At 39.8% G+C, this 22876-nt stretch overlaps 1 protein-coding gene across 5 annotated transcripts in view; it reads left to right on the top strand.

Annotated features, from left to right (window-relative positions):
- Positions 1–1094: 1094 nt before the first annotated feature.
- lin54 (lin-54 DREAM MuvB core complex component) overlaps positions 1095–22876 on the top strand; it is an 86247-nt gene continuing 64465 nt past the window's right edge. For 2 of the 5 annotated variants that reach the window (XM_072253052.1, XM_072253047.1), the window contains exons 1-3: positions 1095–1309; positions 9509–9598; positions 14781–15493. In XM_072253052.1, coding sequence (XP_072109153.1) covers positions 14816–15493 — 678 coding nt within the window. In that variant the 5' untranslated portion in view covers positions 1095–1309; positions 9509–9598; positions 14781–14815. Of the gene's footprint in view, positions 1310–1436; positions 1668–2158; positions 2280–2423; positions 2730–9508; positions 9599–14780; positions 15494–22876 lie in introns of those variants that run through there. The other 3 variants (XM_072253049.1, XM_072253048.1, XM_072253051.1) reach the window with 3 other exon arrangements.

The raw sequence follows: 22876 nt of genomic DNA, 5'->3' as shown, positions 1-22876 counted from the left end.
AGGTGGTTTGAACGAAGGGTTAAAGAAGCCTTCTTTGTTAAACTGGAAAACCCATCCCTGAACCAGGGGGAGGGAGGTGGGCTGGGGTAAGACATCCCCTATCAGCTACTTACAATGCAGTCCTAACATCTCGACCCCAGTGTCCCCACAACAGCTCACACCTCCATTCATACAAAGACAACACTAATGACCCTCTCATTACCGCTACAACTCCTAACGACCTTCACGTGATTGCTATACCTTTAAACAAGTTAGTTGATGAACCAGAAACCTACCCACCATGGATTAGAAGACTGACAAACAACCAAAATGCAACAGACAGATTGTGCGAATAATACAAAGTAAATAAATAAAAAACTGAGAACAGGAGTTGTAAAGTCTTTGAAAGTGAATCTCTAGGGTTGTGGATTCAGTTTAGCGTTGAGGTGTTTGATGCTATCCACGCTGGTTCAAGAGCCTGATTGGTGTAGGGTAATTGTTCCTGAACCCGGAGCTGTGGGATTTAAAGCTCCAGTACCTCCTGCTTAATGGTAGAAGTGAGAAGAAAGCATAGCCTGGATGATGGAAGCTGCATTCTTGCGGCCTTGCTTCTTGAGAATGTGCTGGATGATGGGGAGTTTGCCAACCAGGGTCTGTGCTGGTATCCACTACTCTCTATAGACTGCACCGTTCTTGGGCATCGGTGTTTCCACACCAGGCCGGGATACTCTCCACTGTGCACCTGTAGAAGTTTGTCAAAGTTTTGATACCATTTTAGTGCAAAGCTCCATCATAGCAAGACATTACCGGAGGGACAAAGGCAACGATGGTTTTAACGCCTGTTTGAGATGTGTAGCATCCCCATCAAATTTTGGGGCTGCGTTCAAAATGTAAAGAACGCTGTGGGTGGCCATGAGAACCCCTTCTGGCTGTTTCAGTGCGCTCGGTGGAGGGAGCACCCGGTGGCATACACCACCTCTCGGGCCAGCTGAGGCAGAGCCTGCACCTCCATTGGCTCCGGTACCGGAGCGGAGCGGCTGGGCAGCGGCGGCACCGCGCGAGGGGCGGGGCGGGGCGCCGTGACGCACGGGCGGCCGGCGCGCCGAGAAGGTGGGCGGGGCCGCCGACGTGCTCCGCGGAACGGCCCGATATTATGGGATGTCGGACGGGGGAGGAATGGCGCTGGGCGCGTGATTTTGAACAAACGCTCAGTGTCCCGGTAGCCAGGGCCGAGTGAGAGGGTCGGCAGACGGCGTCGCCCGCCCGCCCGAGGCCTGCGGCCCGCAGCACGGCCACCGCCCGCCCCGCCACGGCCTTGCCGTGAGAGCCGGTGAGTTGCTGGGCAGCGGGCGCCAAGGGTGCGTCTCCCGGTGAAAGTGGGAGGGAGAGGCGGGCTGGACCCCCGGGAGCCGATGCATGCCAGTGCCTCCGCCGTCGCCACCTGCGGTTTACGGATCCTGGCTCCACGTACAGGTCCTCCATCCGGACCGGGGCCGGTGCACCTGGCTGAAAAATACCCTCGATTCCCGAACCGTGGTTCGTGCCCTTTGCCCCGGGAACGAGCTGTCGTTCTGGACCGGGGCCGGTGGTTCAATTTGCTTCGGGGGGAAAGGCCCTCGATCCACGGTCCGTGGTTGGTGCATTTTGGTTCAGGAACAGGCCCTCAGTCCGCGGACTCTTTGCTCCAGGTGTGAGCCCTCGATCTCCGGTGCTCTTTGCTTCAGGATTAGTGGCTCGCTATCCGGACGGTGGTGGGGGGGGGGGCGCGGTATTCTTTGCTCCAGGAGCAACCCGTTACACCGTTTCCCTTCAGGCACCTGATCTCATTGACCTTCAGTGTTGCCTCTTTTTCTGAATCCAGCATACTTTACTGATGACAGTTCTTTTAGTCACCTTCTATCCTGCTATTTTTGTTTTGATTTCGTTCCGCGCCCGCCTCTCCTAGATCTGTCGTTATTAAAAAGTCACCCTCGATTTCGAGATGTTGGGCGGGGGTGGGTGGTGGTGTTGGGAGAGACCGCATGAGTGTAATCTAAAATTTATTGTGCAATTTTAATTCGTCTGGCGCATTTAATGATTCCCTGTCATCACCCTAATTGAGTTTTGTTTATAACGTAAACTTTTTTTGACAGCGGTTTGCACTTGGTGATCCAGATTTCTATTTTGTTAATCCAAATAGTTATATTCTTGGCTGCGCTGGTGTCCAGAAACTGTAGCATTCATGGAGTGTTGTCCGAGCTCTTGACTGTATTTTGTGTGTGTTGAAGTCGCTAGTGCAGTTGAGATTTCACTGGCCGCAGGTAAATTGTTGTTTTGTAACTTTGGGTGGTTGGGGATTGCGACAACGGCATCGGACGCTTGTTTGTGGGCTTTGTTTGGAAATGTGTGTTATTTCCTGTTGAGTTTTCTTCGCGGTTTTTTTTCGTATTTTGTGTGCCTCTCAGGCTCGCACAGGCCTTGCCTTCCTCTGGAAATATGATGACGAGGTGAAAATGGCGGAGCTTTCGAAATGCAATCCCTGCCTAATAATACACTCGAGCTCGATCCAAAAAGCTCGACCCGAGTTTCGTTTCTCCCGGCTGGCAAAACGTGACGTGAAACATTCCAGGAGCTTTTCGTTTATCAGGGCCAGTTTTCAATACAATCGTAGACCTTCACGGGTGTAAATAAAGGCCTGTCGTTCAGTCTTTCATTTGTAGAGACGTGGCTCTCCAAGACGCAGTAACGTGTGACAGGATTCCGCCTCGAAGGTTGAATTTTAACTTGTCTAGTCTAGTTTACCTGTTTCGAGAGCATGTTAAAAATTGGTACATTCATTAGTGTGCGATTTAAAACAAAAGACTAAACAGCTGTAAAGTGTAACTTCTATATTTGATTTTAGCAACAATTAGCAAGCAGGTAATTTATAAATTGTATGCAGAAAGAATGCGAATTATTTGATCTTTTCTCTCTTTCGGTCTAAAGAGCGCCCCCTTACGTGTATATGAACCCATCCATCCAAATATTATTGCGTTCTGATGGTCCCATCTACAGATATGCCGAAGTATTCAGTAACCCCGTTTCGGGAATGGAGACCTGCCAAACAGTTAGGATCTTATCTACGGGAAAGGGTATTTTTAGTTATTCAATTTACTATTCAACTTGAGTATCACGGCCTGTTCCTAATTCCAGGCCCCCTTCCCGATGTGGGAGCGGGTTCATTTCACAGTGCTTATAAACCTCATTCCAGGTCCCCATCCCGACATGTGAACAGGTTCATTTTACAGTGTTTATAAACCTCATTGAGGAACGACATTCTAGGTATTGAGAGAGTGCAGCGGAGGTTCACGAGGATAATTCCGGGGATGGCAGGACTGTTATATATTGAAAGATTGGAGCGACTGGGATTGTATACTCTGGAATTTAGAAGGATGAGAGGGGATCTGATTGAAATATATAGGATTATGAAGGGATTGGACACGTTCGAGTTAGGAAACATGTTTCTGATGTTGGGGGAGTCCAGAACCAAAGGCCATAATTTGAGAATAAGGGGTAAGCCATTTAGAATGGAGTTGAGGAAAAACTTTTTCACCCAGAGAGTTGTGGATCTGTGGAATGCTCTGCCTCAGAAGGCAGTGGAGGCCAGTTCTCTGGATGCTTTCAAGAAAGAGATAGAGCTCTTAATGATAGCAGAGTGAAGGGATATGGAGAGAAGGCAGGAATGGGGTACTGTTTGTGGATGATCAGCCATGATCACAGTGAATTGTGGTGCTGGCTCTGTGGACTGGAAGCTGGCCTTGAGTCTGATGGTATGTGCTCTCAAGCTGTTGTGTCTTTAGTCCGGTGGGAAAGTGGAGAAATGAGGATGATTGGGTGGGAATGTTTCTTCATTACATTGGCTGCATTCCTGAGGCAAAGGGAAGTGTCGATAGTCTGCAGTCTGTTCACAGCTCTACATTTTCCTCAAGTCTCGGGCAGAGCAGTTGCCATAACAAGCTTTGCATCTGGATGCAATGCTTTCTATTATGCATCTGCAAAAAAATTGTTAAGATGCCAAACTTCCTTAGCTTTCTGAGAAAGTAAAGGCTTTAGTGTCCTTGGTTGTAGTTCCACGTGGCCGGAGCAGGGCAAAGTGTTGTGGATAGGACTTTGAATCTCAATCATCTGTCTTGGCATCATTGATACAGCAGGAGCATTGGACTCCACCCCACTTGCTGAAGTCAATGATCTGCTCCTTCGTTTTGAGGGAAATATTATCTTGTCACCATGCCACTAGGCTCTTTACCTCCTTCCTTGCACTGTCTCCTCATTGAGATCTGGCCCACTATTGTGGTGTCATCTGTAAACTTATAAATGGAGCTAGAGCTGAATTTGTTCATGCAGTCATGGGTGTATAGAAATATTGTAAGGTCAGAGAACTGTTGATCATGTGGCAAATCTTGTTTGTTGTGAGGCAAATGCGCTGATAATTTGCATATTGGGGGCAATATGCAAATATGTTATAGAGGGCAGAAAATATTATACAGATCTTCCACTGCCCTGAGATCATTAATTGCCTTTGGACAGTCTAGACCTGTGTACAGTTCTTCCACTGGCAGCCATTTTCTTTGCTTATCAGTGACGCCAACTGCAGCATAGGGCCTATCTCGACATGACTGATTCACTTGTGAATTAGTAGTAACGTGGTTTACCAGAAATATATAGGCATTAAATCCTAATGAGAAGTAGATTAGGCATGACTAACAAGTTCAAAAAGGTATTTGATCAGATTAAAAGGCTTATAATGTTACTAGAAGTGCAGTTTGCCTGCAGGTTGGGAAAATTTAGACTCTAGCAAAGGAAAATGAAGATATTGATCAGTTATTTAAAAAAAAATTTTTTTTATATAGAGATGTGAAAAAGAATAGATTAGTAGAAGTTAATGTGCAATCTTCACCGATTGAAATAGAAAAAAAACAAGGAAATAGAGAAATTAAATTACAGTTTGTATTCTCCTTTGAAGACCAACAAAATACAGTCTGTGATGAACTACTGTCTAAAGGGAATGAGATGCTGAAGAAATTGTTTTAAACAAAAGGTATCCAGAAGCTAATAAAACTGAAATCTGATTAAATTCCAAGGTTTTGAAACTGGTTGCAGTGGAGGAAGTAGCATTGGATGCCATAATCCAAAATTCTATAGATTCCAGAAGTTTCCCAGACAGGAGTTGATGGCAAATGTAACCCCATTTTTTAAGCAAAGAGGAGGGGAGAAATGGGAACTTCAGATCAGTTAGCTTATCATCATTAGAGAGGAAGAAGGCTGGCATCTCGCATGATAGTCATAAAAGGATATTAGGTTGATAACAGAAGGAGTTGGGCAAGTTGGCATGAATTTATGGAAAGGAAATGTCCAACAAATCTTGAGTGAAATGTTCTACCTAGCAGAATAGGTAGTGAGTATGTTGGAAATTTCACAATCTCCACAATAAGGTGCCTTAAATTATTAAACAATATTTCAGAGTTCATGTCCGAGAACCGGTTTACAGAGAGAAGGAATAATGGATAATTTTTGACCAGGTAGACTGATTAGTATGAAGCTACAAGAATCAGTGTTGGAGCTCTAGTTTTCACAATTTCTGTCAATGATTTGGAAATGGAGCCAGCTTTATTTTATTGTACTCCCAGCATCAGTCATACATTTCTCTCTCCTTTCACTGTTCCTGTGAATCCCTGTATTGCTCATCCTGATCCATCCACTCCCCCTCTATCACAGGGCACTTTGACTGTAGGAGGTGTAACACATGTCCCAGCATTACCTCCCTCACCACCATCCAGGGACTTAAACAGCTGACCAGCTCAAGGTTCAAAGGTCAAACTTAATATCAGAAATGTATACAATATACATCCTGAAATGCTTTTTCTTCGTAAACATCCACGAACAGAGAAATGCCCCAAAGAATGAATGACAGTTAAACATGAGAACCCCAAAGTCCCCCCCCCCAGCTCCCCACTCCCGCGCGTAAGTGGCAGCAAACAACAATCTCCCCCCCCCCACTGGCAAAACAAAAAGGTCGAAGAAGGATTCTCATGAAACTTATCCACTGCATTGGGTGCTCTTGATGTGGCCTCTTCTATGGAGCATAGACTAGGTGGCCATTTTGTGGAAAACCTTTGCTCTATATGTAATGGCCATTCTGACCTCCCAGTTGCACGCCATTTCACTTCTTCCTTTCCCACACGGACATCTCTACCTTCTCCACTGCCAACTGTAAACTAGAAGAACAGCACCTCGGTAGTGTACAACCTAATGATATGAATATTGAGTTTTCCAATTTCAGGTAACCCGCAGTCTATGTGCTCTTTCCTCTGACTTTCCCCCATTTGGTTCCACGCTTCCATCACCCACACTCTGCATCAACCTGTTTTTGTTTATTTTTTTTGTCATGGATCCCTACCTTTAACATGCTTCTCTAAATTTTCTTTCCAACCATTATTGCCATCAAATTGGGATCTATTACAGCAAAACTTGGAGGAATTTAGCAGGTCAAGCAGCATCCATGGAAGCAAAGAGATAGTTGATATTTCAGGTAGAGACCCTGCATCAGTGTAGAGGGGAGATTGCCAGTATAGAGATACAGGGGGTGGGGCCATTACTGTTGATCTCTCCCTCATCTGGTTCCTTTTGTCAGCTTCCTCATCAGATTTCAACATCTGCAGCCACTTTGCCTCTTGCATTTTTTTGGAAACATCACTTTCCTAACAATATCTCTATGTCCCCTTCCCCAACCTGATTGTCTCTACCTATCACCTAACTCCATCCCTCCTACTTCTGACTCCATCTGCCGATCATCCCCCTGTTTATCTGGTTGCACTTTGCTTGCCAACCCCTGCTTCACCCCAGCCCTTGTCTCTCTATACTGGCAATTTCCCCTCTACACTCTCAGCCCTGATGCAGGGTCTCAACATCAAATGTTGACTGCCCCTTTGCCTCCATGGAACCTGCTAATTTCCTCCAACAGCATGTTTTCTTTTGCTGTAATAGATCCCAGTTTAATGGTAGAGAAGAAAATTTGGAGAAGCGTTGAGAGAATGTAGACATTTAAAGGAATGGCAAGAGGTGGCAGATAGAACATAGTTTCCAAAAGTGTAAGGCCATCCTTTTTTTAAATGGGGGGGGGGGACAAATAGTCCAAGATTTAAAGTTGGTCATCTTCAGAAGAAGCTGGGTGTTCTTGTACAGGAACTCAAAGTTAACTTGTCGGATCAGCAAGCAATTGCATATGCTGGAATTTATTGCAAGAGGCTTTGAGTATAAGAGTAAAGGTATTTTGGGTTATGCAGCTCTATAAAACTCTGGTTAGGCCACACTTGGAGTACTGTGTCCAGTTCTGGTCACCTCACTATAGGAAGGATATGGAAGCATTGGAAAGGGTACAGAGGAGATTTACCAGGATGCTGCCTGGTTTAGAGAATATGGATTATGAACGGAGATTAAGGGAGCTGGGGCTTTACTCTTTGGAGAGAAGGAGGATGAGAGGAGACATTATAGAGGTATACAAGATGTTAAGAGGAATAGATAGAGTGGATAGCCAGCACCTCTTCCCCAGGACACCACTGCTCAATACAAGAGGACATGGCTTTAAGGTAAAGGGTGGGAAGTTCAAGGGGGACATTAGAGGAAGGTTTTTTACTCAGAGAGTGGTTGGTGTGTGGAATGCACTGCCTGAGTCAGTGGTGGAGACAGATACACTAGTGAAATATAAGAGACTACTAGATGGGTATATGGAGGAAGTTAAGGTGGGGGGGTTGTATGGGAGGCAGTGTTTAAGGGTCAGCACAACAATGTGGGCTGAAGGGCCTGTACTGTGCTGTACTATTCTATGTCTGTGTCTATACAGGGTCCTTGTTGAAGCATAGGTATAAATCACATACAAGTCTGGTTTCCCTGCAGAAGGAAAGAAATCCTTGTAATATGTCAATATACATTTTGGCTGAGGTATCGAGAACTAGAGTCACAATCTGAAAATGCAGTAAGGGCCATTTAGGACAGTATTAACAGAGAAGTTTCTTAACGCAGAGGCTTGTGAATATTTGGAATTGTGTATCCTAGAGAGCTATTGAGGCTGAAAACAAAGAGAGATGGATTTTTATTTATTTGGAGATGAAGCACAGAGTAGGCATGGCCCTTCCAACTGTACCGCCCAGCAATCCCTGACAACCCTGATTTAAACTCTAACCTAGTTATGGGACAATTTAGCAGCAGGAGGAGCCTTCCACCTCTTAAACCAATTTGACCTATTAACCTACTAACTGGTACATCTTTGGACTGTGGTAGGAAACCCATGCATTCCATGGGGAGTATGTGGACTCCTTACAGAGGACATTGGAATTGAATTCTGAACTCCAACACCCTGATCTGTAATAGTGTTGCACCAACCACTATGCTACTGTGGTGCCTTGTTAAATATTTTCTTGAAGGGCATTATCAATCTAGCCACCTTTCTCCTGCAAGTTTTAAGTTATCCATGAGATCAGTATATGAACTGAAATTGCATTTAATTCCTAGCTACTATTTATTGAGATACAGCGCAGAATAGGCCCAGCAATCCTGATTTAATCATGAGACAATTTACAATGACCAAATAACCTACCAACTGGTATGCCTTTGGACTGTGGGAGGAAACCCAGGTGGTCCTGGGGAGAACGTGCAAACTCCTTATAGATAGAGATGGAAATTGAACCCTGGTTGCCTGTACTGTAAAGTGTTGTGCGAACCACCACACTACATAATTATCTCTTGTTATTCTTATGCTAGGCAAGGCTTAATTGGTCCAAGTCTTGTTCATTCCTTTGCAAGAGTGACAACTTTTTGACAAGGTTGTTTTTCTTAGAGTTAAAATTTGCCCAACTTCCCACACTTTTTTCGATCTGTACCAAGTCACAGACGACTACAGGCTAATTGTTGGAATTGTGAATAGAGTAAATGGGTGCTTAATGAGTATTGATGTAATAGGCCACAGGGCACTTTTCTGTCATTTAGAATTTAAATTTGGGGTAGATACAGATGCATTAAATAGGCAAATGTTTCAGTTTGTAGTTTTGAAGGAGTAAGGGATTTATGGCCACCGAGTGGAACACCATGGTTCAATCTGATTTACGGATTGTGCTCAATAGATGCACAAGGATCTTGTGACCTCTGGATGTTGGTGTATGCCATCTGAACTCTATATTCATCCTGAAGTGTAGAACAACTTTATTTAACTGATTAGTGTTCACATTTTTCATAATTTATGGCTTTGATAATTTTGTTGTTAATGAGCAGGATAAGCCCCAGGCCTACAGTGTCTGTTGTGGTACCATAGGGTAGTTGAACATTTGGTTTCAACAACTCAATTTCAATTCAACTGGTCCAATTTCAAATAGAAACCTTGGCTTGAGTTTTCAAAATGAAAATGGAAAAGAATATCTGCATAAATTCTATTTGGTTATTAATATTTAGAATTTGCACCATAAAGTGAAACTGTTAATAGATATTAATAACTCTACATTTCATTATGAATTTGTTACAGATCCCAATAATTGTTGTCTACAGAAGAAATGTCATTGTGGAAAGATTGGATAATATCAACATGTAACCACAAAAGATACTTTGGAGCAGAGTAAGTTACTAAACAACTTTTTAATAAGACCAACTTTCTGGTTAAGTTCCCAAACTGTTAAAAGGATTTAACTCCATATGCAACTTTATGTATTTAGGTAAAGTTAAAATTCGTGAGTAAGATGTAATGTTCAAGTGCACTCATCACTTGCCCTACTTCATCAGCTTTTGCTTATTTGCCCTTTTTGTCTTATAGTCCTTCCACAGATTCAGATTTATCTGGTGTAAGAAAAAAGAAGCAGAAGTGGGTCTAATGTCACCTACTTTGATGCTATGTTCTTACACCATAGCCTTTGCTGCCTCTGCTTTCAAACATTGTCTCCTTGATTGTATTCAATAACTTGTCCTCTGTATGATAAGGAATTCCATAGACTCACTAGTGTCTACAAATTTCTCATCTGAGTCTTAGATCTTTAGCTCTGCGACCTATGTTTTTATTCCAGATGGCCCATCCAGGGGAAATGATCTTCATAGGTTCATCAATCTAGCTGTCAAAATTTTATAAACAGCATGAGAAAATCTGCAGATGCTGGAAATCTAGGCAACACACAGCAAAAATGCTGGAGGAACTCTGCGGGCCAGGTAGCGTCTCCAGAAAAGAGTGAACAGTTGACATTTTGGGCTGAGACCCTTCATCAGGACTGCAAGAAGGGTCTCAGCATGCAACATTGACTGTTTACTCTTTTCCATAGATGCTGCCCTGGTCTGCTGAGTTCCTGCAGCATTTTGTGTTTATCAACAGCAATTGGATCCCCTCTCACTCTCTTCAAGTTTAGTGAATCCAAACTTATTCAGCCTAAGCTTTCCTTAAAATGCAGTCTTACAATCTAATGAACCTCTCTTCCACTCCCTCCACATCAAGCACATCTTTTCCAGGGTAAGGAGACTGTACTATACTCACTCCTCCAGTGATGGCAGTTTTAATGCCCTGTGAAGTTGTAGCAAACCATCTTTTGTGTCTGTACATTAATCTTCTTTCACGAAGGCTGACATGATTTGACATGATAACTGCAAGTTTGCTTTCAGTGAGTGATGTACAACATCCAGCTCTTTCTATGTCACAGATCCCTCAGTTAATGGTAGGGTCAATGGCATAAAAAAAGATCGGGAGCCCCTGTTCTACGTCAATACTTTCCAATCTAACATCATTTAAATAATACATTGACTTTCTGCTTTTTTTTCCAAATTGGTTTGTTATCACAGAGACCTAAGTACAGTGGGAAAACTATTTTGTATGCCATCCATATAGATCATTTCATTGTCGCAGTGTAGTTGGTAAATTAAATTTTACCAGTCTTATCAGTGCATCGAGGTACTACAAAGGAAAGCAGTAACAGAATGCAGAATGAGGTGTTATAGATACAGAGAAAGTAAGGTGCAAGACCATAACAAAATGGATTGTGAAGTCAAGAGTCCACTTTTATCATACCAGGTGGTTGTTCCTGTTCAGTAGTACAACAACTGGATAGAAGCTGTCTAATCTATTATATCAGACTTCATCGGTGACTTTCTGAAAATCAAAATACATCAATCTACTGTTTTATCTCCATCTTTTCTCGAAATTACATCCTCAAAAAAATTCCTGCACACTTGTCAAAAACTTTCCCTTCCAGAAATCATTGATTATATTTAATCCTTTTTCGAACTGTCCATCCTTTATAAAAAATTTTTGCTGTTTTCTTTATGACTATATTTTTCTGTTTCCTCTCTGCCTTTTTTAAAATAGTGAGCCTATCGCCACCATCTACTCAGCAGAAATTATTTCATTTTCTGTGGAATTCTGAATATTATCTTGCAGAACCCTGATGAAAAGCTTTGCTTTGTAAACTGTGTCTGCTACTTTGCCTTTGTCAATTTTCATAGATACTTCCTCAAAAAAGAAACTTCATTCAGATTTGTGTGGCATGATTAATCCTGCACTAACTCGTGCTGATTCATTCTCATCAATCCTGGCTTTTCTAAGTAAAAATAAATCCTGTGCCCTGGAATCGCCTCCAACAATTTCCGTATCACTACAGTCACTGGCCTGCAGTTTTAGGCTTATCCCTACTTCCCCGTTTGAACAAGGGAACAACATTAACTATTCTCCACTCTTCTGGTACCTCACCTTGGCTAACTAAGGTCTAAAAATACCTCCTTTTGCATTTCTCCTTTTCATCCTGGAGCAGGAGGAACTCAGCAGGTCAGGCAGCGCCTACGGAGGGAAATGGGTAGTTGATACTTCTGGCTGAGATCCTTCGACAGGATTTGATAAATCCTGTATGGCAGTGGGAATTCGTTGAGCCTAATGTACTACCATATTTCAATACTTTCTTCACCCTGATGCAGGTGTGTTCCATAATATCAAGATATTCCTTCCTTAAGTCTCTAGCCCCCATGTCCTCTTGCCTAGTGAATATCAATGGAGAAAGTATTAGCTAAACATGTTTTACTTATTCCAGGGTTTTACCCGAAACATCAATAATTCCTTTCCTCCTTCAAGTGTTTCTCAACCTGCTGAGTTCCTCAGAAAGTTGTTTGTTGCTCCCAATCTGGGATAACCTGTTTGTTTTTAGCTGCTCAACATTCTGATCCAAAAGGCATCCTGTACCCACTCCTTAAATTCTCCTTCACAGAATTATGTAATTACACCTATCACTTTTCAACTTATTGTAGTTAAATATTTGCATTTATAGCCAGCACCTTTTCAGATATCTTAACAATGCTATTTTGTGAGTTTGCTCTGTCTCTTTCTGGTGTGATCTAGTTCTACATTTCCTGATCTTTTTTAATCCTTACTAACATCCTAAAGTTCCCTTCACCAGGATTTTCCTCTTTCTTCAAGTCCTTTATTACATTTGATGTCCTGTTTGACTCCCTACTTACTTGATTTCCTAAAGCCCCAGCAGGTTTTATGTCCAAATGGAACAACGCTCCCTTTTCCCAGTACTGATGCCAATCGCCAGTGAATCAAAGGCCTATCATCTCATTGACCCAATTGACTTGTGGCTTGCGTAATAATCCAGAAATGATCGTTTTATAGTTCAGATTCTTAATTCAGTGCTTGACTGCAAAAACTTTCAGTAGAATCTCTTCCTTGGGTATCAACAAGTGGTCTATGACAACTGTATCTTCCCCTAACTGCTCTGAGTTTCTCTCTAGGCTGTAAGAGATCTCCTTCACCGTTGCATCACATGTGCATCAAAGCCTTTGGGTCTCTTTTCAGCTGGCTGCAGAAGTTTCTCTATCCCTCTGACAGTATCTTTCCCCTGTTGTAGTCGTATTCCTTTTTGACTCCACCACCTGAGTAGGTTCCTGTACCACAGTGCTATGGTCAGTTTGCTCTCTCCTTTCGTACCCCACACTCATCCACAGGGTTTGCAGGAATATTGAATATGTTAGATATGTACAGAAAACCAACCTCTTGCAATACCATCTCTTGACTCCTCACACCCTCCCCGCCCGAGAATATTTTTAATTTCAGCTGTGCCCTCAGAAGAGGAAATAACATTCAATCCTATTTGAAATTCAGCAGGATAAGCAATCACTGCTTGTGTACCTTTTGATGTTCAATTTTGTTGCTTAAAACACATCAGTACTCTGGGAATTATCATGGAACTCAACTGGAGAATCTACACAAATATAATGTATGCAAGAGCAGGTAAAAGGCTGGTTATCCTGTAGCAAGGCACTCATCTCTTGGCCATCTAGAGCCTTTCTGCCATGTATAAGTCATGTCGTGTGGAGTACTCTCCACATACCTGTTTGGACATAGTCCCAAGAAGCTCAGCATTATCCAAGCAGCCTTCTTGATTGGAACCTCATTTCCATCATTTAAAAAAATACATTCCCTATGCCACCAGAATGCATTGGCTATGGTATATGGTGTCTACAAGTGCATCAGAATTGCTTGACTTCCAGCTGTGAGGGGCAAGAGCAACAGGGCATGGGCACACCACTGCCTACATGTTCTCTTTCAAGTTGCACACTATCCTGACTTGGAAATATATAGCACTTCTTTCATTGTTACTGAATCCAGATCCTGGAACTCCCTAAACAAATGCTTGCTGGCAGTACCTTCATCTGAAAAAAAACAGTTCAGAAAGTTGGCACCTCCTACCTTATTGAAGACCTTAAGTATTGTCCTCTTCAACTATGTGAGCACTTTTTTTTTAAGAAAAAGTTTAAACATGTTTTAGGTTAGATTAGATTGTGCCCAGCTTCATCTTATTTGACCAGGGATAACTTTTAAGTCTCAATGCATTATGGAAAAAGAAAATAGAGTCCAGAAACAAAATAAAAACAATAAATTAATAAACCTAGAAATAATTATTTGAATGAAGTTTCGGGACCCCATCCCACATAAAAGCCTATGACTCCCCACACAATATCACCAATCTTGGCACTTTCTTAATCCAACAATGTATTAAGGTGTATTTAAGGTTTCCATGTCTTTCTTATAATTTGTCAAGTCCTGTTCTTCAGCCTTGAACTTAGAATCCAAATAATTTTTAACGTTCACATTCTGTGTTCAGAAGACTCTGCAGTCTTGTCCCACCTTTTAAGATTTCTACATTCCTAAAATTCTGACCTATTCCTTGTCACTTATGGCTGTGCTGTCAGCTGTGTAGGTCTCAAGCTTTGGGGTCAGACACTGTACCACTGTTTCTGCTGAATTAGATGCCTGAGGTTCACAATTTATTTTAGGAACCTCAATGTTGCTTAAATTCAGTATCTGCAATTGCCTAGCTGTTTGCAGCAGCCTCCTCTGTGCAAATTAGCTGCTGTGTTTGCTGCATTACCACAATGACAAATTCTTAATTGGTTTTACTCCACCATGGGATATTGATGAAAAGGGCATGAAGGGTGCTATATTAATGTCAGGTTTTCTTTGAAACTCAAAAATTGAAAATCTGGAAGCATTCAGCAGGTTATTTAGTATCAGTGGAAAGAGACAGTTAATGTTTCCAATCAAAGGCCCTTTATCAGAACTTTTCCTTTAAGCCCCTCCTTTTTAATTGATCTATTTGTAGCTTTTTTATTTTTAACTTGAGCTTTTGGCTATATTTCATTACATAAGTGCAAGTGTTTTTTCTTGAATGCTTATTGTACCTGTGCCACCATGGATGCATCAAGGGAGAAGTTTTCCATCATTATTTCATTTGCAGCATCTGTGGTTTCTGCTGTTTTTTTTTTTGTTTCAGTTACCTAGGCCTTGCTAAGTATCGACAATATTAAGATGGAAGTGGTATCGGCTGAAGTGATTAGCCTACTTCCTGAGGAGATAATGGACACAACTGTTGACGAAGATGACAGTATTGAGGCTGTCACAATAACATCAGAGCATGAGGATTTAGTTGCCATGGAAACTGAATTGGAGGAAATGGTACATCCAGATGAAGGCAAGAACTCGCAGGTTTTGTCAAGCCTTGCAGATCATGTTACTGTGTTGACAAATAGTAGTACTCCACTTATTTTAAGTGACTCGTTGCAAAAAATGGAAGTAAATCCTGACAGTGCATCACAGTCTACAAGTAACATTAGCAACCCAAGTACAACTGCTGGAACTAAAGCAGAAAATCAGGTTGCTCTTAATCCAGAATCAGAACCCTCTGATCTTCCCACTTCAAGCCAGCCTGTTAAATCAGAGACAGTAGGACAACAGTTTGTAGTGACTACACTAGGAAAGCCCCGACAGTCCATCGTGCTTTCATTGCCACCAAGTCAATCAACCCACCTTCAAGTCCAATCACAATTTCAAGGTGTGGATCCACAGGTGCAGAAACAAATCAAGATGGTCACTCTTGGTGAAAAGTTTGATGGAAAGACTGGAGTTGGAACATCAAATACTTTGGGTCCTGGGAACTCGTTAAATGCATCAATCCAGCCGACACAAAATCAATTCAAAACATTGCAGGTAAGGGATGACTTGTTTCTAATGAAGTTGAGTATACCATTTTTTCGATTGTCTGTCATAATATAGTTGTATAGTTCTGAAAAGGTACTTTGGCCAACTGTGTATATACAGACCTTTTTAGCTCATCTGCACTAATCCCATTTGTCTGCATTGGGGCTCTTCTATGCCTTGCCTATTTAAGTGTCTGTCTAAATGACTCTTAAACATAGTAATTGTGTTTTATTCCATCATCTCCACTGTCAGGATGTTCCAGATATCAGCAACACTGTTTAAAAACAAGAAATCTTACCCCTGAGATCCCCTTTAAAACCCCTTCTCACCATAAGCATATGCCCTCTTGATTTTGATACCCTACCATGGGGAGCAGTGTTTTAGATTATCTGCAGTATGTATGCTTCCCAATATCTTACATCATTCTGTTGGGTGTCTCCTCTGTCTCCTTTGCTGCAGGGAGAACAAGCCCAACCTATCCAATCTTTACCCCTAACTGAAGTCTTTTCTTTCTTTTTAAATCTTTTTATTGAATAAGTATACAAAGGGTAAACCATAAAGGCACTAATACACTGCTAGAAATTACAGGAGATATTAATACAGAAGAAAAAATTGATACAAACAGTGCAATTTAAACATAAAATAATATGGTAAAATAATAGTATACTAATTTATATAAAAATATATATATATATATAAAATATATATATCTCTCTCAATCAATAGAGAAAAGGAAAAAAACCCCAAAAAAAACCCACCGTGCAACTAAACTAAAAGCAATGGGCTAACTTGGAAACAGGTAGAGTTAAAGAACTTAAGATCACGTCCTCAAACCCGACCTCCATTAAAAACAGTTTTAAAAAAAAAAAGGCAAGGGAATATAAATATGGAACAAAAGAGAAAAAAAATTACATTAAATGAAAATATTGAATAAAAGATCTCCAGGTCTGTTCAAATTTAAGTGAGGAAAGATTACTTATAATTTTCTCCAAATTTAAGCATAATATCGTCTGTGAAAACCAAAAAAAGGTAGTTGGAGCATTAGGCTCTTTCCAATGTTGTAAGATACATCTTTTCGCCTTTAAAGTAAGAAATGCAATCATTCTACGGGCTGAAGGGGAAAGATTACTGGAAATTTTAGGTAATCCAAAGATAGCAGTAATAGGATGAGGAGAGATATCTATAATTCAATACCTTTGAGATAATATTAAAAATGTCTCTCCAGAAAGTTTCCAGAGTAGGACAAGACCAAAACATATGAGTTAAAGAGGCTATCTGCCCCAGACATCTATCACAAAAAGGATTAATATGAGAATAAAAACGAGCTAATTTATCTTTGGACATATGTGCTCTATGAACAACTTTAAATTGAATTAGGGAATGTTTAGCACAGATAGAGGAAGTATTGACTAATTGTAAAATCTGCCCCCAGTCATCCACGGAAATAATAGAATCCAATTCTTGTTCCCAATCTGACCTAATCTTATCAATTGGAGCTTTCCTATGTTTCATAATAATATTATAAATAATAGCCGTTGCACCTTTCTGACATGGATTAAGGTTAATTATAATATCTAAAATATATGTAGGAGGGAGCATTGGAAAGGAAGCAGGTATAGGACTTAGGAAATTTCTAACTTGAAGATATCTAAGAAAATGTATTCTTGGTAAATTATATTTATCAGATAATTGTTCAAAAGACATAAGGGAACCATCTAAAAATAAATCCAAAAACTGTGAAATACTCTTACTCTTCCAAATTTGAAACGCACGATCTGTGAAAGAGGGAGGAAAAAATGTTACCTAAAATAGGGATCGCTAGCCCAAATTGGTTGAGATCAAAAAATTTTCTGAATTGAAACCAAATACGCAAGGTATATTTAACTATCGGGTTAGAGACCAGTTTGAGGCGTTTCAAATCAAAAGGAAGAGAGGAACCTAAAATAGAGCCAAGTGCATAGCCCTGAGCAGATTGTAATTCCAGTACTACCCATTTAGGAATGGATAGTGTATCTTGGTCAAGTAACCAAAATTTCATATGTCGAATATTAATTGCCCAATAATAGAATCTAAAGTTAGGTAATGCCAAACCTCCATCTCTCTTGGCTTTCTGTAAATGTATTTTACCCAATCTCGGGTTTTTATTTTGCCAAATAAATGAAGAAATTTTAGAGTCAACTTTATCAAAAAAAGATTTTGGAACAAAAATCGGTAATGCCTGAAATATATATAAAAATGTTGGCAGAATAAACATTTTAACTGCATTAATATGACTAATCAAAGTTAAATATAATGGAAACCATTTAGATGAAAGTTGAGTAATATGATCAATTAAGGGTAAAAAATTAGTCTTAAATAAATCTTTGTATTTACAAGTAATTTTAATCCCAAGATATGAGAAATAATTATTAATCAATTTAAACGGAAAGTTATGATACAAGGGAAGTTGTTTATTAATTGGGAAAAGTTCACTCTTACTACGATTTAATTTATAACCTGAAAAAAGACTAAATTGTGCTAATAAATCTAAAGCAGGGATAGATTTTTGAGGATTAGAAATATATAAAGTAATTCATCAGCATAGAGTGATATTTTATGGGACTTTAAGTCCCGAGTTATCCCAATAATATTTGGAGATTCTCGAATGGCAATTGCAAGAGGTTCTAATGCAGTATCAAATAATAAAGGACTAAGAGGACAACCTTGTCGAGTACCTCGAAAAAGAGGGGAAAAAAGGTGAGCTTAAAGAGTTAGTACGAACCAAGGCCAGAGGAGAATGATGTAACAGTTTGATCCAGGATATAAATTTCGAGCTAAAATTAAACATTTCAAGCACCGTAAATAAGTAAGGCCATTCTGCTCTATCAAAAGCTTTTTCAGCATCTAAAGAGATAACACACTCAGGAACCTTTTGTGAGGGGGTATAAACAATATTTAAAAGTGTGCGAATGTTATAGAAAGAGTAACGACTTTTAATAAAACCCGTTTGGTCTTCCGAAATAATAAAAGGAAGTACTTTTTCTAATCTGTTTGCTAATAATTTAGGAAAAATTTTAGAATCAACATTTAATAAAGGTATTGGTCTATAAGATGCACATTGAGCAGGATCTTTATCCTTCTTTAATATTAGAGAGATTGACGCTCTATAAAAGGATTCGGGAAGTTTACCAAGTTTTAATGAAGCCTCCAAAACCCTACAGAACCAAGGGATTAATGAAGGTGCAAAAAACTTATAAAATTCCACGGTAAACCCATCAGGGCCAGGAGCTTTCCCCAGGTTCATAGAGGAAATAACATTCTTAATCTCATCAGTAGTAATAGGAGTATCAAGCATAGAAGACATATCCTGTGAAATCTCAGGGAAATCTAGGTTATCTAAAAAGTCATTCATATATTTAGAGTCTCGTAAAGACTCAGATTGATATAAGGAAGAATAAAAATCAAAGAAGGTTTGATCTCCGCATGATCAAATGTCAGTCGATCATTTTGATTATAAGTCTGATTAATTTGAGATTTAGTATAATTAGACTTCAGTTGGTTAGCCAACAGTTTACCAACCTTGTCACTGTGTACATAAAATTCACTTCTTGTTTTCTTTAATTGGTTTACAATCGAGGACGAAAGTAATAAACTGTGTTCCATTTGAAGTTCAGTTCTTTGTTTATACAACTCCTCAGAGGAAGCTGTAACATATTTCTTATCAATTTCCTTAATCTTGTCCACAATTACCAACTCCTCCTGCTTCAACTTCTTCCTCAAAGCAGCAGAATACGAGATAATCTGACCACGAATATAAGCTTTAAAAGTATCCCAAAGAATGTTCACAGAAATATCCTCTGTGTAGTTGATTGTAAAAAAGAGATCAATCTGTTCATTCATAAAGTTAACAAAATCCGAGTCCTGAAGTAGCAACGAATTAAAACGCCATTGCCTATTATTTTGTGTATTGACCTGAATTTTAATAGAAAGCTTAAGTGGAGCATGATCTGAAATGGTTATAGAATCATAATCACATTTAATCACTGAAGAGATAAGCCGAGAGTCAATAAAAAAAAATAATCAATTCTTGAATAGGAATAGTGAACATGTGGAAAAAAAAGAAAAATCTTTTTCCTGAGGATGCAAAAAACGCCAAATGTCCGTCAACCCAGAATCAGAGAGGAATGAATTAATCAAAGTTGCAGATTTATTGGGTAAGGTCCGTAGTGGAGCCGAACGGTCCAAAACTGGAGATAAGCAAGTATTAAGATCTCCGCCCTAGATCAATGAAAGCTCATTCAAATTCAGGAACCAATTAAATAATGGTTTATAAAATTCCGGACAGTCCATATTGGGAGCATAAACGTTAACCAAAACTACCTTTTTATTGAATAGTAGACCACTAACCAGTAGAAATCTACCATTCGGATCAGAGATAATATCATGTTGTACAAAAGTAACTGAGGAGTCTATAAAAATAGAGACGCCTTGAATCTTAGCATTAGAAATTGAATGAAACTGTTGTCCCTTCCAGAATTTAAAAAAACGTAGTCTGTCCCCCCTCCGCACATGGGTCTCTTGTAAAAATAGAACATGTGCTTTAAGTCTCCGGAATACTTTAAAAACTTTTTTCCTTTTAATAGGATGATTAAGACCATTAGTATTCCAGGAGACAAAGTTAATAATAGACTCCATAGACCCTAAAGTCAACCGGCAAAAAAGAGGATTGACGATAGGTTCGACCCAGGAACCGGGAAAGGGAACAGAACAAACCAGAGATAACGGGTAGGAGAACGCAACCAATGCTTCAGTAATGTAAATAGCCCAAGAAGAAAAAAACTAAAACATGAAGCCCCTCCCACCACCCCCCACCCCATGACCGCAAGGCTAAATCTAAAGCAGACCCGCCAGAAAGAATCAAGCACTAAAACTACCCCCATGACTTCCGATAGACGCTCACTAAAAAAAGTGTAAATATAAAAAAGATCAGCTAGTTATAAAACAGTAAAAGAATAAAAAAAAAAGTAGATCAGTTCAGACAAACAGGATATAAAACAGAGAAAAAGCCGGAAAATATAAAGAAAACCGTAACAGACCACAGACCCTATGATAACCAAAAAAAAAGAAACGAAATTATTAATATAAACTAGTTAGGAAAACCTACAGAAAAAAGTACATTTAAAGACTACGAAATTTAAGGCCTCAAAGGAAATACACGAAATGATGCTGAGGGAATAACCACCCAGAATCACCAAGGAAAAAGAAAGGAATGACGCAGTTAGAAAGAAAGTTTGGCAACCATATTAATTAATCAAAAATAAACTTTTCTGCCCATATAAAGCAACCAAAAATTAAACCCGACAGATTCACAACCTCCGATCAAACGGAGATAATTAAAAATTACGATTAAGATGTTGAAGGTGAAAATTGATCCAGATAACTCTGGGCATCCGATGGAGATTCAAAAAAACGAAGGGCTCCATCAGGCATATGAATCCTTAAACGCGTCGGGTAAAGCAGCGCTGGTTTTAAATCCATCTTGTAGAGTTCCGACATCACAGATCTGTAACGAACCCGTTGATCCTGAATCTATTTGCTGAAGTCCTCCACGAATCGGAACTGAAGATCCAAAAAATCAATGTAACCTTTAGATCGAACAAATCGAAGCAGTTTCTCCTTGTCTTGAAAGTAATGAAAACGTAAAATGACATGTCGAGGTTTATCTGACTTAGACGAATATGATGGAACTCTGTGAGCCCGATCCAATAACGGTGGTTGGTCAGGAAATACGGTAGGAAATGCATCTTTTAAAAGTTGAGAAAAAAACTTTATAGGGTTGTCAGATTCAACAGCTTCACAAACACCAATAATTCGAATATTCTGCCGTCGCATTCTGGATTCTAAGTCAGTGTTTTTAAAAGTAAGAAAGTCCAGTTTTTTCTTCATTGAAGTAATAGTTTCTTCAATTTTCTCCATCTTGAGTTCATTTTGTTGCGTGGATTTTTGAAGATTAGATATAGTCGACTGATGTTCCGTGATAGATGTTTGCATTTTATCGATTGAATCTGCAATTTTCTGGAAATTAATTGAAGTTTCTGCAGGAATCAGCTCTGTTATAGAGGTTGAAATTTCCCTTGAACTAGATCCGATATAGCTTTCAGAGTCAACGGTGATTCACTCGGAGGGAGATCGGTACCTTTCCGTCTAACCAGAAGTTTGCCGTCTTTCCCATTTTTTCCGTTCTTAGACATAGCAGACCTCGAAAGCATCCGAATATCAAAAAGCCCAATTTGTTTCAGATTATTGTAAAAGTCGATGCCTTGATGGTTAGTTAAATATAGCTGATCATAGGAAAAAAAACTCAGAGGTAATGGAGCGAGTCAAGAGCACGACTTCACTCAATGAGCTCTACCGGAAGTCTCTCGAAGTCTTATAATTCAGTTAACATCTTGGTGAATCTCTTCTCTTCCTCAGTGTAATCACATTCTTCCTGTGGTGTGGTGACCAGAGCTTGTACACAATACAACCCCAGGTCTCTGTTTATCATTCGTTAGTGCCCTACCATTTATTGTATATTTTCTATCCATGTTTAATTTCCCAAATGCATCACCTCAGGATTAAATTCAATCTACCAATGAACTGTGATAACCTTGATCACTATCCATAACACCACCAAATTTTGTCATCTTCAAACATTAATTATTAATCCTACAACCACATCCAAGTCAATTGTATTCCATAGCACAAAAAAGTTCCAACTGATCTCTATGGTTCATGCTAAATGTACACTTCCAAACAAGAAAGGTCTTTCACGATTATCCTCTGCCTTCTGTTACCAAGCTAATTTTAGATTTAGTTAGCCAGCTTGTTTTGTGTCCCATTGTCTTAACTTTTTATACCAACCTATTATTAGAGCCTATTATTATTAGCCATGTTGACTATCACTAATCAGTCCTGTTTCTTAGAATTTTATCCACAAAGTTTGTAATAATTTCTCTACCACTGATGTACTTGATGGCCAATAGTTACCAGGTTTACCCCTGCTCTTTAATAATTGAACATCACACTTCCAGTCTTCTGATATCTTGCCAGTGATAGAAAAATCATTGCCACTCTTCCAAAATCACTCTCTCTGTGACAACAATCACTCTCCTCCTTTGTTTTTTTTTCACAGCCTTTTGGAATGGATCTCACCCAATTTTGGGGATTTAACTGCTTTTGTGTTCAAAAACATGTCACCTCCATCTTAATATCTACTTGGTTCAAGTTTTTAAGGATGTGATGTGAAAAACTTCATGCAAATTTAGTTTTGTTGTTTCTTAGATTTCATTGTGATTACCTTCATAACTTTGAGAAATATGTTTGAAATGATCACTCATTGTTTTTAAAACTCCTGCATCTGATCTGAAGTGT

Source organism: Mobula birostris, chromosome 3 (assembly GCF_030028105.1).
Source record: "Mobula birostris isolate sMobBir1 chromosome 3, sMobBir1.hap1, whole genome shotgun sequence".
Lineage (NCBI taxonomy): Eukaryota > Metazoa > Chordata > Chondrichthyes > Myliobatiformes > Myliobatidae > Mobula > Mobula birostris.
This window is presented reverse-complemented; position numbering and strand designations above follow the sequence as displayed.